The sequence below is a fragment of the Rutilus rutilus genome (genome assembly GCF_951802725.1).
Source record: "Rutilus rutilus genome assembly, chromosome: 2".
In the NCBI taxonomy this organism is placed as follows: domain Eukaryota; kingdom Metazoa; phylum Chordata; class Actinopteri; order Cypriniformes; family Leuciscidae; genus Rutilus; species Rutilus rutilus.
The window spans coordinates 7,861,119-7,879,126 of record NC_140210.1 but is presented as its reverse complement, the minus strand read 5'-3'; the positions used below and the strand labels follow the sequence as shown (position 1 = coordinate 7,879,126).

The 18,008-nt window shown below is 37.9% G+C and overlaps 2 protein-coding genes across 2 annotated transcripts in view; both read right to left on the bottom strand.

The window, feature by feature from the left end:
* Nucleotides 1-158: 158 nt before the first annotated feature.
* On the bottom strand, nt 159-8,692 carry alkbh5 (alkB homolog 5, RNA demethylase). Its single transcript, XM_084403027.1, has 4 exons — nt 7,449-8,692; nt 6,721-6,801; nt 6,503-6,628; nt 159-1,293 (listed from the first exon to the last, which is right to left on the bottom strand). Exons 1-4 carry the CDS (start codon nt 8,120-8,122, stop codon nt 1,116-1,118), a joined length of 1,059 nt encoding a protein of 352 aa, XP_084259153.1. The 5' UTR covers nt 8,123-8,692; the 3' UTR covers nt 159-1,115.
* Nucleotides 8,693-9,836: 1,144 nt separating this feature from the next.
* LOC311286558 (unconventional myosin-XV-like) overlaps nt 9,837-18,008 on the bottom strand; it is a 41,710-nt gene continuing 33,538 nt past the window's right edge. Inside the window, exons 48-63 of the mRNA XM_084402762.1 lie at nt 17,803-18,008; nt 16,908-17,026; nt 16,723-16,795; nt 16,066-16,138; nt 15,878-15,951; nt 15,665-15,747; nt 15,445-15,575; nt 15,236-15,330; nt 14,639-14,716; nt 14,450-14,546; nt 13,735-13,895; nt 12,535-12,668; nt 11,234-11,367; nt 10,983-11,116; nt 10,158-10,298; nt 9,837-10,078 (exon numbers count right to left, since the gene is read on the bottom strand). Coding sequence (XP_084258888.1) covers nt 9,977-10,078; nt 10,158-10,298; nt 10,983-11,116; nt 11,234-11,367; nt 12,535-12,668; nt 13,735-13,895; nt 14,450-14,546; nt 14,639-14,716; nt 15,236-15,330; nt 15,445-15,575; nt 15,665-15,747; nt 15,878-15,951; nt 16,066-16,138; nt 16,723-16,795; nt 16,908-17,026; nt 17,803-18,008 — 1,835 coding nt within the window. The 3' untranslated portion in view covers nt 9,837-9,976. The remainder of the gene's footprint in view (nt 10,079-10,157; nt 10,299-10,982; nt 11,117-11,233; nt 11,368-12,534; nt 12,669-13,734; nt 13,896-14,449; nt 14,547-14,638; nt 14,717-15,235; nt 15,331-15,444; nt 15,576-15,664; nt 15,748-15,877; nt 15,952-16,065; nt 16,139-16,722; nt 16,796-16,907; nt 17,027-17,802) is intronic.

The following is an 18,008-nucleotide window of genomic DNA, read 5'->3' as shown; positions in this document are numbered from 1 at the left end:
AAAAAGAAAAAAAAAAGAACGTTCTCAAATATAAACTAACATGAGTAGTAAGAGTTTCAAGGAGCATTGAGTGAGAATGTTTGGAATTTAAAAGTTAACTGCAAAACGATACAACAAATATTAAGACCTAGAAAAATAAAGAATGAACATAGAACCTCTGAAACACACAGTGCCTTTTAATCTGTTGTGCAGCAAAATCTACTCCATTTGTTTTCAACCTTTAAACAAAAATAGTCTCGTGTCAGCCTCGTGAATACAAAGTATAGTCTTGTAGTCAATCGCATTTTTTCTATTAAACTGCAGTGGGACACACTTTATCATCTTTTCCTACTTGTTCTCCACTTCCATTCAAACTCAGAACTAAACAGTATGAACATAAATAAAACACGTACTGTTGCCATTATGACAGTCTTACAGCTCTTGAAGGACAGCTGTAATGTTGGCATGAAGGAATTCTTTTCATCAGAAGTAAAGAATCTAAACAGAACTAGTTACCATGGCTATACCACCCTTCACTGGGGGGGGGAAAGCACTGAGAAGCTACTGTGTGGAAATCAAAGACACATTTTACTATCACAGTATTAACTTAACTGTCAGCATTAACAAAACGTGCAATTTATTTTCCCTCTCGCTTTCTCTGACTTTTTTTTGCAAAAACAAAACATTTCTGTAAATGATGATTTGATGGCCTGTTCTAAGCTTCCATTTTAGAATTTATCCAACAAAATTCTTAAAGCCAGAAAAAATAAATCACCCAAGTTCACTTCTCAAAAATCTACCTTTGAAAAAGAGGACCAATGCACAGTTGTATTTGACGTTGTTATGTGAATGAGCTATATATGCATGACACTGGCACATTATGATTGAATTATGATTGAATTCCACGTCAGTTTAGATGTCTTTTTATTCCATACATTTCCTTTAATCACACAGAACAAAATATAGTGGATATTAAAGTATCATTTTTGATATGTCTGAATAGATAGATCAAGCAGCCAGCGTCTAACGTCCTTGAGAGTCCGCCCACTCCAGAAGCATCTCTTCTACTGAGTCACTGTTGGTTTGAGCAAACGTAAAGGCGTCTGAGGAGATAAGCAGTGAGTTCTGATTGCGTCTCAGTGACGTCTCATCTTGACTCGTCGCGTGGGTGCGTGGTCGTGTGTGTGGCGTGAGCCCGGCTCTCTCTCGTCAGTTCTCCTCCAGGAGTTTTCTGAACTGCTGTCGCCGTGACGTCTCTGTCGGGAGGGGAGGGAACGCCTCTGTAGCTCTTTGTCCATCTCTAAAATACGAGGCCTGAGGGAGGAAAAGAGCAAAAGGCTTTTTAGCTAAATGCATGAGTGGAATGTGACAACTTCGTTAGTCTTGACTTCGTTAGGTCAGGCAGAAATGGAAATTCTATCATCATCTACTCACCCTCATGTCATTAAAAACCTGTATGCTGTTACGACAGTTCATAGTGACCCCAGCATAAAGGTTTGGAATGACATGAGGGAGAGTAAACGATGACTGATTCCTTTATGCACTTAAGCAAGCAGGTTCAGCAGGGTGATATGTTTTTGGACTTTATACTGCATCTTGCAAAAGCAAAATTCTGTAGTTACCAAACACATCGTAGAAATACCCTACATGCTTATCTCTCTCCTACTTCATCATTCAAAAGTATGAGGTCGCTAAGATTTTTAAAGAAATGTCTTAAGCTCACAAAGGCTGCATTTATTTGACCAGAAATACATTAAAAACAGTAGTGACATTTTTTATAGTTTTTATTTGAATACATTTTAAATTGTAATTTATTCCTGTGATGGAAAGCTGAATTTTCAGCATCAGTGACATTTGAGAGCAGTAACACCAGTGCCACTAAGCTCTACAGATGGTGGCACCAGCACCGGATTTGGTAGTATTGTTAATTTTCTCATAAAATGTATATTGTTTTGCATTAACAAGAGCAGTAACTAATAATATTACGCGTTTATTTCTTGGATATGCACATTTTACAGTGAAGCGCTGAGCTTGAGTTGAGATGCAGACAAAATTATAATTTTTTTTAATTTAAAAATGTAAATATTCTACTCTTATTAAATGTATAATTTTTCTTCTATAGTATCATACTGAACTGACCGACAGCATCACTGATGATAAAAGGAGTGCTCCATTTTTAATGAGACTTCTTAACTTTTCCTACTTCACACTTCAGAACAAAATGCATCAAACTTTGACAAATTTATTTCTTGATGATTTGATATTTTATAATAGGGATTTCATGATATCTAAATGTAAATGTTATTTTTTTTTTTTTTTTTTTTAAAGCTGTATTAGGTGGAAATGGCTAATAAGCCAATAAGTGCTTCTTTGCCACCATCTACTGGTTATAGTGGTAATTTATAGTGGTCTTTTTTATTTTAAAATAAAAGTGTTTGCCACGTGTTAGATTTCCTTCATCTTGAAACTTTTAGTTTTACAAATGGTGTCAATCTTTGATAGAAGAACTAAATATATATAATTTTTTTGATCATCACATTAAAAATAACATTTACACTGGATAATATTTAGAGCTTTGTAGTGCTGGAAAAAGTGTGAAGAAGCACTTGAAAGTCCTTGAATTTCACTCTCAAAAGGTTGTACGAACACCGAAATGAATAATATAAAAACTATTTCTGCCACAATTCCATGGTTAACACAGTTAGCGTTAATACATGATTAAACCCATGGTGAATGTTGGTGATTTGAGAATTGAGGAAAAGCCTTATTTGTTTATTCATGTGACAATGTTTCTCCTGATTTCCTCATCAGCGCTGTTTGATCTGATATCTATGGTTTACATCAGATAATTCTGCACTGAATTTGAATGCTTCCCACTAGATCTCACAGCAATGTTAATACAGCGGCGAAATCAAACACTTTCTCACTGCTGCACCTGATCTCCCAGTGCTGTGTAGTAACGGCAGTAAATGTAGTCACACCGGCAGGAAAAGTAGTCTTAGGGCCGCTGTACACCTGGTCACTTCATGTGTTTTTACTGATCAGATAGCTATCTGATTTATCAAAACAATTCCATTTACACTTGGTCACATAAATGTGTTTTCGCAAAGCGGATATAACTCTGATCTTCAGTTCCCGCGCTATATGCAGATTTAATGGAGTTCACGACAACGAAAGCAACAGATATAAGATGCATTTTATTGATCATCAGCAGGGTTGGGGAGTAACGGAATACATGTAACGGCGTTATGTAATCAGGATACAAAAATCCAGTAACTGTAATCCGTTACAGTTACGTCAAAAAACGTAGTAATCAGATTATAGTTACATTTTGAAAAAAGGGGGAATACTTTCAAGATTACAATGGTTTCATTTAAAACTAAATAAATAAGTATTTTGGCATAATACCACTATATTAAGCGCTGCTTGATTATACAGTAGTTCCTGGTTCTGTTGCCAGTAGTGACTCACGTGTGCCACGCGCTGGTGCATGTGCAAATAACAGCTTTCTACAATCTCCTCAGACGCAGATTGAATCACTGCTGCTAGTAGAAACGACGCTGCCTGCGGGTAAAATCGCTTTTAATTCATGGAAATTCCGCTGCTATTTTGTAGAAATTAGGAGAGTCGCTTTTTTTAGTACCCAAAATGTCCTTTCTTAATCTTTTCTCACGTAACGGGAAGTTCGCTGTCTGGGTAACGTCGTAGGGGAACTCCCACTGCCAACGCCCCAAGTTCAGTCAGGCAAATTAAGAAAGATCACGGCTTTAGTCAACATGTAGGCCTATTTTAAAATAAACTAATATGTAGATTGTGTAAAATGTTGTGTTTTTATTTTTTAGTTAAAAATTAGTTAAAAATAAAACAAAATAATCTGTAATACCATACATTAGCCACTAGATGTCTGTATAGCCCTTTACATAAATATATATTCAGGCCTGTGTGTATATTTTGCAAATATTGTGCACTGGACCAAATTCTTAAAAAATAAAAGTTTATTTTTTATTTTTTTTTATAATATTTCTTCTTGCTTGACTTTATTTATATACGTGACCTTGAAGTAATCCAAAAGTAATCAGTTACATTACTTTCATATTATAGCACTTGGATTACGTTACTGAATACTTTTTTTATGAAGTCATTTGTAACTGTAACGGAATACATTTTTAAAGTAACCCTCCCAAGCATAGACTGTAAAAAATATGGACAAAGCGTCTGTGACGTCACCCATAGACTTTCTGAAGAACGGTTTTGAAGCCGTTTATGGGGGGTATGGGCGGCGCCATCTTGGAAAATCTTGGGAAATCCTAACCCCGCCCACCTTCTGACGCAGCGCGTGTCACTCGCTCGTTTTAAATATAATATAAAAATATTAAACATTTTAATATGGTCCAGGCAATATGTGCATTTGTACTAAACAACAGATTTTGCAGTAAACAACATTACAGATCATCTTCGTTGTATTAAAATTTAAAATGACAAAACTCAACCCAGTCTCTTTTTGTTAAATTTCAGTTTTATCAATATTAGCCATTATAAAAGTATAAGTAAAAGGTATAAGAAGCTATACAAATAAAGCAAAATACAGTCAGCGCTCTAGTCTAACCATACAACGGTAAAGTTAAATAGCTTATAAAGTTATGAAACTTCCCCTCAGCCAAAACGATTGGCCAGGGAACAAATTATAGATTCACGAGACCAAGACGAATTATATCTCATGTTTAACCACTACAGAGACGCCAGAGAAAGCGACGAACGTCAGAACGACCAGCCGAGGAAAGGCTGTTCCAGGCGGGGTACATGAGCGCCGAGCGCCCGGTCATCGCTGGATCTCACAACTGGATACAATTTTCATAAATCTTTAAATAAACCACAGATTTGAGCTTTAAACAACTACATTCTCGCCTGAAAAACTCTTAAAACTACATTTCATGATACAGAAACAGTAGTATTATATTTCAACTGTGTTAAAAAATGGCGCTTCTTATGTTGTCATTCTCCTTGGCGCAGCCTAAGCTGTCAATCAAAGTTAACCACGCCCTTATTTGTCATACATTTTACATCTAAATACGATCTAAACTAACGAGTTAGAAAAAAATTCACCCCCCTCACAGTTGTCAGGCACTCGGAACCTATCGAAAAATACAATAAAAGTCCATGGGACCAACCTGTAAAAACATGAATTTATGCTGTGAAAACGGATATTTTAACATGGGGTCTATGGAGATTTGCTCCCTTTTGGGACCTCCCTCTAGCGGATTTTCAATGTATTGCAGTTTTTCGCACTTCCGGGTAGGCTTCATTTTTCAGATGAGAATGTTGCCCCTTGCTCCCAAGCCTGATCATCAGCTAATTTCAAAATCAAAGACCGCAATAGGAGAGAGCGGCATCAGCACTAGTAAGATCGGTTAGTTTCTTAACTTTTAATGAAGTTTGATTTGCGGTAGTTTGCGCTAGGCTTGATGAAGAGACACTCCGCTGCGGTGATGCGTGCTGCACTAGCGCCATCATATCTGGCTATAACATGACATATAGCCTATGACACGCTCTCACACATTTATTTTTAGCATTGTTGGGAGGAGTGTGGGGGATGTGGTTTCAACAACCAGATGCATTTAGACTTCTTTCCACTTTCTATTTTTTTTTTTTTTCTATTCTACTTTCGTCTGTAATGCGGCCCAGACCACCTCCTGAAGTGGTTTGAGCGATCGGATTTAAATCCGTCTCGAAGGGCATTTACACCTGGTCTTTTCACGATCGGATAGCTATCCGATCACAGAAAACGCATTAAGTGGCCAGGTGTAAACAGCCCCTAAAGCCCTGGACATGATCCTTCAGAAATTATTCTAATATGCTGATTTGTTGCTCATTTATTTGCAACAGAAATCTTTGAATATAATGTAAAAGTAACTTGTGATTTGAAAAGAAACGTTTTAATTGAATGCACCCTTGCTGAAAACCAACAAAACCTTACTGACCCCACACTTTTGATCAGCAGGGTATGATTTCATTATTTTGCGGATAATGGGGTTTATTAAGATCAACCTTAGCATAGCTGCTCATGTGATCTCAAGATGGCCGGTGGGTCCAACTTTATGCAAACAAAACAGCTTTTCTACACTGCTCTTTTAGACACCAAATCAGTTTAAACATTTGTCATATTTACTTCTTTAGGTATAAACCAATTGAATAAAGTTAATAAATAAATTACATTTGTGCACCTTAAATATTAAAACTAGGTTTTTATAATTCCTGAAGAAAATCCAGCCTGATCAACTGTCCTGAACAAGCATACTGCACAAAGTGGGATGTGTTTTAGTGGGGTTACACTTAATTTGAAGGTTTCCTTGTTACAGTGTAATTATGCATTTAAGTACTTATTAATATTAATCAACAATATATACTTAAGGTTAGTTGCATGTAATTTACTGTTATTACGAGTAAGTAAATGTAACAAGGAGGCTAAAATAGTTAGGGTTAGTAGCACCACTATTTAAACAGCGTGAACGACTTTGCAAGGTACCTGTGTGCAGCATCTGGGTCAGCCTTGCGGTGTGAGCGTTTGGCTTTGAGTGTGTGTCGTCTCTCCGAAGAGTGGATGGACGGGCTCCGTGAATTGGAGTCCAAGCGAGGGGCATCCGGCCTTGTTCTGCGATAAAACACACCAGGACAAATTATACACCCCCCACATATGCCTCCAGAGCTTTCGGGAACAACTCTGACTCAACCAGAACAACTCACTTTCTGAGAATGATGACAGCTCTTCTCTCCTTGATGTCCTGGGGGCGGATGCAATGCGTGATGTCATCGGCTGCATAGTCACTAAAATCAAAGCAGAGAGCAAGAATTTAATATTTTACTATAAACATGGCAGTACTACAGTACTTGTGAGTTTCATCCTTTCAAGTACCATGAAAGTATGGCAATTATATACTACCATAGTATAAATCACCATGGAATTCCCAGTGACACTTCACAATAAGGTTTCATTTGTTAATATTAATTAATGTATTAACTAACTAACATGAGCAACACATTTGTTACTGTATTTGTTAATCTTTGTTAATGTTAGATAATAAAAATCCAGCTGTTCAGTTTTTGTTCGTTAGGTCAGTGCATTAACTAATGTTAACAAACACAACTTTTAGTTTTTAATAATGTCTTAGTAAATATTGAAATTAACATGAACTAAGATTAATAAATGCTGCAGAAGTGCTGTTCATTCTTAGTTCATGTTAACTAATGCAGTTAACAAATGAAACCTTGAACTAAACACATTTGTAATGTTTTAACTAACATGAGCAACACATTTGTTGCTGTATTTGTTAATGTAGTTAACTAATGAAACCTTATTGTAAAGGTTTACCGAATTGCCTTATCGCACATATCACTACAAATAACATCACGTGAACGTCCTGAACATGAATCGCAACACAGTAGCGAGTGTCCGGGCAGGTAAAGCTCCCCACCTGAGGACGGTGACGCTGCCGCGCCTCACGGGCAGGTGCAGCACGGGCTCGGACACGCGGATGGGCTTGAACTGGAACTTGCAGCCGAAGCAGAGCGCGCTATCGCTGAAGAACGACACGGACACGATCGGTCGCTCGAAGATGTGGATGGGGTCCACGTGGGACACGATGCAGCCCCCGGGCTGGTAGTCATTAATCACGGCGCTATTAACGAAGCCCTCCGGTATGACGCCGTTCGTCACAAGGCGATCGATGACCAGCTCGTGCACCCAGTCCGGGATCTCGTCCACCTCGCCTTTGGAGTACAGGCGCTCCTGCCCGGGGCCGCGCTTCTCGAGCTGCGAGCCGTACGTGTAGCCCTCCCCGAAGAAGTACTTGTTCCGCAGGGGCGCCCGGTCCACCGTGTGCTCCCGGTAGAGCCCCTTGTCTGCCTTGGCAACCACCTCGTCGATCTTTGCCTCGATGCGCGCGCACTCCTCCTGCGTGAAAATACTCGCTTGCTTAATGCCGCTCTTCACTTTGCGCGCCTCCGCGTCCCGCCGCTCCTCGTACTCACTATCGTCGTCATCCGACTCGCGGTATTTGCGCTTCTCGCCGTTGCTGTGCTCGAAAACTGTGTCCCTGTGCGGTGTCATCGACTTCAGCTTCTCCCGCAAATCCGTAAAACCGGCCATTTTAAAGAGCAAAGTCCGAAATTTTGCGGAATTTTAAATGTTGTTTATCCTGAATTCACTTCAGGTCCCCATGGTATAATATTAGTATCGGTCACTGAAGTAGTGTGAGACGTGACCGAAGGCCTGGAGCGGTGCCTCTCGCTTCCTCTTTCCCTGTTGTAGCAAATTAATCCAACCAAAGTTTCCACTGCCCCATTCCACGAGCAACCCGGCTGAGTGTGTAACGCAACGCAGAGAGAGTGCTGTCAATCACAGGCGGCGTTTTCCTGCGGTTCAGTCCCATAACATTAGCACGTAGCACAGCTGCGACACCGCTAGCTTCCAGTGCGCACAGGTTTACAGCGGCATGTTGTTTGAATAGCACGCCTTCTGGTCACTACAAGCTGTGCTGATCAGCTTATTATCATGTATCCAAGAGATAGTAGTTATTCGGCTGGATTGTACAGAGCGGTGAGGAGAACGTAAACTCGTGTAACCAAAACTGTTTGAGTAGCTGCGCATGCGCGTCATGCCTTGCACGTAGGCAACTAGGCATGAGGGTCTGGTCCAGTGACAGCCAATGAGCGACGCGGTCAGCTGTCAGTAAACCCCTTCAGCTATATAAGGCATTTTCGATTAAATGAATGTATTGCCATATTTAAGAATTATTTTTATTATTATTATTATTATAACACTAACTTAAAAAGTAAAAAAGTACGGGCGAGAGTGGGAATGGGATGACCCAGGACAGACTCGAACCTGCGTCCTCAAGATCTCAACAGCTCTTACATGTCCGGAACACGTGCTGCTGACATCATTATTGTATTTTTATAATTTTTATTCAATTACAACAACACAAATGTTCCATAAAACTAGAACAGCATTTCAATATTTTATTATTATAACAACAAAATGTATTTTACATTTCCTTGTATTAGCCTTACCCCTGATTATTTAAATTGAAATAAAAATACATCTTTAGTCATTGTAATTTTTTTTATCAACATATTTTGTCATAAAAAGGGTTACGTAATAAAATGATGTGCAAAAGTTGCAAGCCAGTTAAAAACCCATAATGTACAAGAGATCATTGTTTCTAGGCTCAAATCTGAGGGTAAATCTTAGCAATCTCATTTTGCATAATGAAAACATAATAATTTTAAAACAGACAGCTTATGCAGCTACCAATAATAATAATAATATGCTGTATTTTAATCTTATTCATTTATTAGATCATTATAGAAAACACAAATGTGAACATCATATTTCAGTTTCTCCAAAATACTGAGTTATAGACAATTACAGTAGGACAATTTATAAACTTAGGCTATAACCAATAAATGTATTAAGAAATCTATAAAAAATACAAATTTAACAACCCACAGTTATTAATATGTTAACGAATAGCTAAATATACAAAGTTTGACTGAAAAATTGTCATTACACTACTTTGAAAACTACAATTTCATTGTCAGTCTGTGTGAGATAATAATGAGAGTGAAAAATATTACATTCATATTGTGTTCTCCTGAGTAACATCTCTCTTCATTCTAACTTGTATGTGCATGTGTTAAAAGATTAGTACAAAAACATTTATACCTTGATTACTTTCACATCTAAGGTATCAAGGAACAATTTTACATTACATGTTTTGATGCACAAAAGCAAGGCAAATAATAATCCATCTGTATAAATATTACGCATTCAGTACAAAAATAATGCTTTTCATTCACCGCGTGTGTTCTATACATAACATGTGTTCAAATACACATGATTAGTGCAAACATCGCATTAAGAGGTTTGGTTTGTTTAGTTATGATGAGATAAACAATAAATAAAAAATTACACATACAGAATGCATGAAAATGTGTTTTGTTACAGCATGGTGATTTCACTGGGTGGCAGCGTCAGCCTCTTCTCTCGCACAGAGAGCATGTTCTCAATGTGCATGGCGATAACCCGACACAGCTCCAGACCCTGCAAACAACACATATGGTCATGAACCACTCATTAATACTAGTCATACATGGTTCTAATGGTGTTGAATGTGCGTTACCTGTTCCAGCTGCAACTGTGTGACACTGTGGTTGGTTAAGTCTCCTATCAGGATGTCTACATAAGGATAACTGGATCCAGCGCTGGGTCGCTGTGTGTGAGCTGACTGAACCAGCTTCAGCTGGAACTTCACCAGCATCTCCTGGCAATAGAAATTTAAAGTGCCCTTATTATGCAATTTTAAAGGTTTCTATATTTGTTTTGGAGATTTAAAAGCACTTAAAAAAAACTTAAATTTTCTCATAATATACACATTTCTCAAAGTGTCTGAAACCGGTGTGTTTGTAGATTCAGTCTCTCTAAACCCCTCCTTTCCAAGAGCCTACTCTACTCTGACTGTGTTTGGTTTGCCACTTACAGTGAGTGCCGGAAACAAGCGCATGCGAAGTGGATTCTCAGCGCTGAAAACAGCATCTTCTCAACATGTTCGACAACATGAATCAAACTCTTACAGTCTCAGCTTTAACTACAGTGTTTGAGGGCGGGTCAAAGTAGACGTTGTTTGCAGTGGCAACCAATGAAGACCATAGGCGGGCGTTATGCAAATTTGTTACATTGTTACGTATAGGTATGTAACAGGAAGTGAGACTGGAATTTCTGACGACTCGTTTTGGCAGTTCAGAATCGATTATTTCTTTTAGGAGACAATAATTTTATTCGTCATGCACTTTGATCTTTCAAACTTTGCAGACCTTTTACATTCACAAACAGCTGTATTACACACTACATGAAAGGTTATTATTCGAAAAAGCTTAATAAGGGCACTTTAATTTGTAAAACTGAAAACATTAGCTTTTGAAAGTCTGTGTGTGTTTGTAATACGCACATGAGTGTCTTTGTGCAGGAAGTTCAGTCCGTTCTGATTGACAGCGAGGATGCATGGTGCAGAGATGGTGCTGTTGCTGCTGCTTTGGATGTAAAAGAAGGACGATCCAAACATGGGAAATGCACACACCAAACCTGAAGTACACACACAAACACAATCCAGCAAACTTGCTTTTTATCATAGCATTATCTTATTTACATTTTTTTTGAAAAGTTAGTGAGGGTGTTTGGCCTGATGAGAATAAAGTATACCCAGGAACTGGGATCTGGCCTGGTGAGGGTTCAGGCTTTGGACGGCATGTACATGTTGGGCAACCAGTTGCATCCACTGCTGAGGCCCCTGTCTGCTAAAGATCTCAACTGGGATGTACTCTGTCAACTCATGACTACAGAGAGAGAACATGTCAACATTTCAAGTCATTATGCTAAAATTGAATATAAGATTTTTAACTAGAAAAATCCCAAAGGAAGTGCCATTTTCCTTAAAGGGATACTCCACTTTTTTTGGAAATAGGCTCATTTTACAACTCCCCCAGAGTTTTACTGTTTTCAAATCCATTCAGCCGATCTCCGGGTCTGGCAGTACCACTTTTTAGCATAGCTTAGCACAGATCATTGAATCGGACAGGACCATTAGCATCTCTCTCAAAAAAATGACCAAAGAGTTTCGATATTTTTCCTATTTAAAACTTGACTCTTCTGTAGTTACATCGTGTACTAAGACCGACGGAAAATGAAAAGTTGCGATTTTCTAGGCTGATATGGCTAGGAACTATACTCTCATTCCTGCGTAATAATCAAGAAACTTTGCTGCCGTACCATGAATGCAGCAGGCGTAATGATATGACGCAGCGCCTGAAAATAGTCCCCAGCTCGGTAACTTCCAACGTGACCGGGACTAAGTTTGTCTAACCTATTAGACTTATTTTCAGGCACTGCGTCATATCATTACGCCTGCTGGACTCATGGTACGGCAGCAAAGTTTCTTGATTATTACGCAGGAATGAGAGTATAGTTCCTAGCCATATCAGCCTAGAAAATCGCAACTTTACATTTTCTGTCGGTCTTAGTACACGATGTAACTACAGAAGAATCAAGTTTTAAATAAAAAAATGACCAAAGAGTTTCGATATTTTTCCTGAGAGAGATGCTAATGGTCTTGTCCGATTCAATGATCTATGCTAAGCTATGCTAAAAGTGGTACCGCCAGACCCGGAGTTCAGCTGAATGGATTCGAAAACGGTAAAACTCAACTGTTTAACTCTGGGGGAGTTGTAAAATGAGCCTATTTCCCAAAAAAAGTGGAGTATCCCTTTAAGAGAAATAGACTACAGTTTAAAAGTTTAAAACGTATCAGTTTCAACAAAAATATTAAGCAGCTCAACTTTCAGCATTGATAATAATAAGAAATGTTTCTTGAGCAGAAAATCAGCACATTAGAATTATTTCTGAAGGGTGAAAATTAAGTAAATTTGTTAGTATATAAATACAAAAGATTGTTAGTACAAATAAGGTTGTGTAAAGAATGAAGGATGTCTAAAGTTGAAACATACATAGTAGGTGTGTAGCGACTGTCTTTGGCTCCGTGTTGAAGAGCAGCAAGTTTGGCAAACTGGTTAAACTGCTGTTCACTGATCTTTCCCTGAGGTATGATATTCAGCAGACCCTTCACGTAGTCTGGCAGAACCTGTGCAAACACAAACACACATACAATTATGAAGGAACTATAGGTGCAGGTACATTTTAATTAGGATATAATTGAGCACTTTTTGAAAATGTCAGTAACATTATTAATAAAATGTGCTCCAGCAATTTATTATATTTACACTACCGGTCAATGTTTGAGGTTGGTAAGAATTATGAAGAATTTTTTTAAATTTGAAAGTTCCTTATGCTCACCGAGGCGGCATTTATTTGATAGAAATACAGTAAAAATAGTGATATTGTGAAACAGTATTATAAATTTAAATAACTGTTTTCTATTATGAATAATATGAATATATGTTAAATTGTAATTTATTCCTGTGATGGCAAAGCTGAATTTTCAGCATCATTACTCCAGTCTTCAATGTCACATGATCATTCAGAAATCATTCTAATATGATGATTTGCTGCTCAAAAAAACATTTCTGATTATTATCAATGAAGAAAACAGTTGTGCTGCTTAATATATTCGTGGAAATATTTTTTTATTTGAAATAGAAATATTTTGCAGAAATGTCTTTACAGTCACTTTTGATCAATTTAATGCATTCTTGCTGAATAAAAAAAAATATATATTTTTCTTATTGACCCCAGACTTTTGAACGGTAGTGTATATGTCATTCTGCATTCACGCCATGTCATAATTACAGTAATTACGAGATGACAACATGTGATGTCCTTTCAATGGAAACACTATCAAACACCACAATCCATGTGCAGCGGTCAGGTGGTAAAAGTCGGAGCTTCCGAGTTGTAATTACAAGTTCTATGAGGACGTGAAAGCTTTTTACAAGTCGGAATCTTATAATAACGATAATTCCGACATGGCGTGAATGCACCTTAATGTACATTTTCTTAACACAGTGTCCTGGCCAGATGCAATGCCTGGAGGTTTCTAGCATCAGTCATTTTTCTGTCCTCACTGACATCCAAATACTGTCAGTATGAACATGGAAGAGACAGGATTGCTGGTTTGATGTTTTAGTGCATTGCAGCTGGTTAGGACACATGTGAATAATGGCATATGATAAGACAGTCTTATGTCGTGCCTGGTTATAGTGCATGGTGACACAGAGCTCGTTGTCAAACTTGAGCGGATGGGCCCAGATGACTCGTCTGAACCAGAAGCTGTAGTTGGTATCAATTTGCTCCGCTTCTGTTGCAATGTCTAATATATACTCTCGCTTATTGAGGGGCCGCACATTCTGACCTGTGTGACATAAAATATATATGACTGAATAAATCTGGCAGTGAAAGCGGTAGGGTATGTTCGAAGAATGCATAGTTATATTGTGCACACTACAGAATATACAACTTCATGCATAGAATACTTGAATAATGTACTTTTCATTCATTAAAATAAACAAGCATAGCATGCTGTGTAGAATAGCATATCCCACAATGCAATGCTCTTGACTTGACCTTTCATTTCCAGTGTGACTAATAAACCAAAGCAGCTGTAATTTTTTAATATGCCCTTTTTGACTCATTATTTGGTCCGATTAATTACTGAATTAAAAATGCAAGATGAGGTCATAACATAATAAAGAATACTTGTTTTTTCTTTTGTATACTGTGTATATTGCATTACATACCAATTTTTATGAATCAATACAAGTGCAGAACAGAGCATGTGTTCTAACCACTAAACCACGGGTTGGACAATGCAATGTACAGTATATAGGGAGCGATATTCAGTGCTCAGTTTGCTAATATTCCACTCTGAACATAGCCTTATAGAGGTGTAAGGACAGCAATCTGTACCTCTGTTGGTGACTATGAAAATTGTGTACTCATCCATTGCCTCCAGCCTTTGTAACGCCATCTCATAGCACAACTCCTCTATGATGTCCAGTGCCACCTGCACACACAACAGATCAACGTCTAGTTAACTTACAAATATAATCGCATGCAATAAATGGTATGAACTGTCAAACAAGAAGAGAGACATACGGAGCAGGTTTTGATCTTCAAATGTCTCTCAGTTCCGCCGGGAAATAGAAACAGTTGCCGCTTCGAGCTTCGACCAGCCTGAAAACACATTCATGAACATAATTACATTCATTGTAATTCATATTACATACTCTACTGATCAACAGATGTTAAGAATTTTTTGTGTTTTTTTTTTTTTTTTTACAAGCAATCTCTTTTGCTCACCCAGACTGCATTTATTTGATCAAAAATACAGTAAAAACAGTGAAACTGAGAAATAGCATTACAATTTAAAATAACTGTTTTCTATTTGAATATAGTTCAAAATGTAATTCATTCATGAGATGCAAAGCTGAATTTTCAGCATCTTTACTCCAGTCTTCAGTGTCACATTATCCTTCAGAAATCATTCTAATATGTTGATTTGGTGCTCAAGAAACATTTCTTATTATTATCAGTGAAGAAAACAGTTGTTTTTTGTGGAAACGTTTTTTTGTCAGGATTCTTTGATATGAACATGCTTTTTTTGTATCAATGTAAAAGTCTTTACTACCACTTTTGATCAATTTAATGCATCCTTGAATAAAAGTATGAATTATGTGTAACACGGTTATTGACCATTATGGCTTTGAGCTCCATACTACTGGGGTAAACACTCCTGCCACCAAACTGAAAGGTCTTTCTCAGATTCTGCTCACAAGCTTTAGCAATTCCTGGAGATCACACATTAAATAATGTTAGATCGTCATGCGTCATAAAAAATATTATTTTAATTCAGAGACTAACATAAGTTAAACGTGTACTGTATATGTGTGATGTATAATTACCGTGAAAAAGCACTTCAGGACTTCTGCAGGCGTCTCTGAGGAACTTGAGTAAGAATGGTTTGAGCACTTCAGAGCAGCGGTAAAAAGCAGTCAGAATGTAGAGCAAGCGCCAGCCCTTCTGACAGCTGTCACTGAAACACAACACAACACAACACTAACATACAGACCAGCTGAACACAGATTCCTAACAAACAAGCAAATGAACAAAAAAACATCTCACGGTTTAGAGCTGGTATTGGCTGTAATCTGTCTGAGGACTTGACAGTAAGCCTCATCCTTCATCAGTCCATATTCACCCGTTAACTACAAAAACAATTGTGCATTTTAGTCAAATTAAAGCTAAAACTAAAACATATATCAAACACAACTGGGGGTCTATGAGCCCTATGGGTAACAGTACAGCTGGTCCGATGGACGAGAGGTTGTGCTTTACCTTAAGGAAGGTGCAAACCACAAACTGCTCTGATTGGCCCCTGAGTGGATGATCTCCCATGAACTTCATTATGGCTACACACAGACCAAACCCAGACAGATATAAATCTTGAGATACGAAGCATTCCAAAAAAATAAATAAACAAAAATAAAACCGACTGAGTGGCTGTGATTTATGTTTCATCTCACCTATGAAAATTTCAGAAGCAACTCGGTTCATGTTGGGGTCAGTGAAGTCTATGAGGGACTCTGTGATAGGGTTCTGGAGAAAACAAGAGATCATCAGTTTTATATGTGTGTGTTTGTGGTGTACATACTGTATACACACACACACACACACACACACACACACACACACACACACACACACACACACACACACACACACACACACACACACACACACGTATTTGAATAGTACTGTTCAAAAGCATTTTTTAAATGTTTTGGAAAGAAGTCTTACACTCATCAAGCCATTTATTTGATAAAAAATATAGTAAAACAGTAATATTGTGACACATGATCCTTCAGAAATCATAATTTGGTGCTTAAGAAACATTTCTTATAATTATTAATGTTGAAAACAGTTTTGCTGCTTAATATTTTTGTGGAAACCATAATACACTCTTTTTCAAGATTCTTTACTCAAAAAATGTTTTTTCAGCATTTCTTTTAAACATAAATCTTTTGTAACATAATAAATGTAAATCTTTACTGTCACTTTTGATCAATTTAATGCATCCTTGCTAATATTGACCCCAAACTTCTGAACTGTAGTGTATATGTATATGCATTTGCACATGTATTAGTATGTTTATGTGCGTATGCATAAAGTGGACGTAGTACCTTGCTGAATTTCACCATCTCTGCGGGGTCTTTGTTTCCTTTACCTTTTTTGGACTTATCCCTGAACGAATCACTAGTAACATAAAGAAAAGTACAACATCTGGACTCAGTCCTATGTTTAACTGTGTTGGATAATAAATAGCAAGATTTTTTTTGTATTGTAATAGCAGTAGCATCACTTTTACCTCTTGTTTCCATTTGACGTTCTGAAATATTTCTTAGCGAACTCCACCATGTTGTATTGGCTGTTCGAAATGATGTTGCCCTCAATTTCAGAGTCACCAAAATCCCCTAAACCATCAGACTAGCAATCACAAAACAGACATAAAAATGAGTATGTAATATTAGTAATATACCGTCAGACAAATTTTGTTCAACTTCAACTCCAATATCTACTAACAACCTTGTAGTAAATGGTAAATTCACATTTTTTATTTTCAAAGATCAAGAAAAAAATTAATAGTATACTGCATAAAACCTTTTAATAGTGCACTTTCACTGTCGCATCATTTGCTAACATTAAATGTTGAGACATACAGTGCCAGATTTGCTAAACAGGACAAATTATTGTGAGATGTCCAGTGCGTGATCTACAGACAATACTCAAATTAAAGCACACAGACACAGCTGGATCATTTCCATAATGACCAACACGATCTACCCAGAGCAGCGCAAATTCGTCTGGTTTAAGACGTGCTTTTTAGGGCGGTAAATAATGCCACAAATACCAGTAAACTGACGAGCGCAAACCATAGTAAATCACCTTGCGTGATTCATTTAAATACTCTCATCCCATAAATTTTGCATCTGAAAGGGAAACTCCTACAAATGCACACGCAATAAGGTCAGCCGCAAAAATAACCCTGTCCATTGCTTTTCAGTGCTATTCTTTCCACTGCGTGTCTTTAGTAAATCCTGACAGTAGTTTTTTTAATACCAAAAGAGAGTTTGTGCTGGAGCAAGCTGTTTGTAAATCTGACCCATATATATTGGCATTATATCAGCCATCAAACAGCTTGTCATAGTGATATCGGCATCAGCATTTGTATATGCTGCATGAATGAAATTGTGTTTATATACCTCCAGTGAGGGGTCTAGTTCATGTGCAGCTGCAGTGGAGGCCACAGCGAGAGCGATAGCTCCTGATGCTGCCACTCGACCCTGTCTATCCCTCGGCTCGTCTCTTCTCTCTGCCGGGAGACTCAGGAAATCAGGAGCAGCTACAGGAATCACACACTCCATGGGGAACGCTCCACTCCGACCCTGCACTGCCCCATACTTCCAGC

Excerpts from the sequence above, each read along its gene's own strand:
- alkbh5 (XM_084403027.1), bottom strand. The coding sequence starts at position 8,122 with ATGGCCGGTTTTACGGATTTGCGGGAGAAGCTGAAGTCGATGACACCG. Across the intron at positions 6,802-7,448 it reads GGCAGCGTCACCGTCCTCAG|TGACTATGCAGCCGATGACA; the intron begins GTGGGGAGCTTT and ends CTTTGATTTTAG. Across the intron at positions 6,629-6,720 it reads GCTGTCATCATTCTCAGAAA|AACAAGGCCGGATGCCCCTC; the intron begins GTGAGTTGTTCT and ends GTTTTATCGCAG.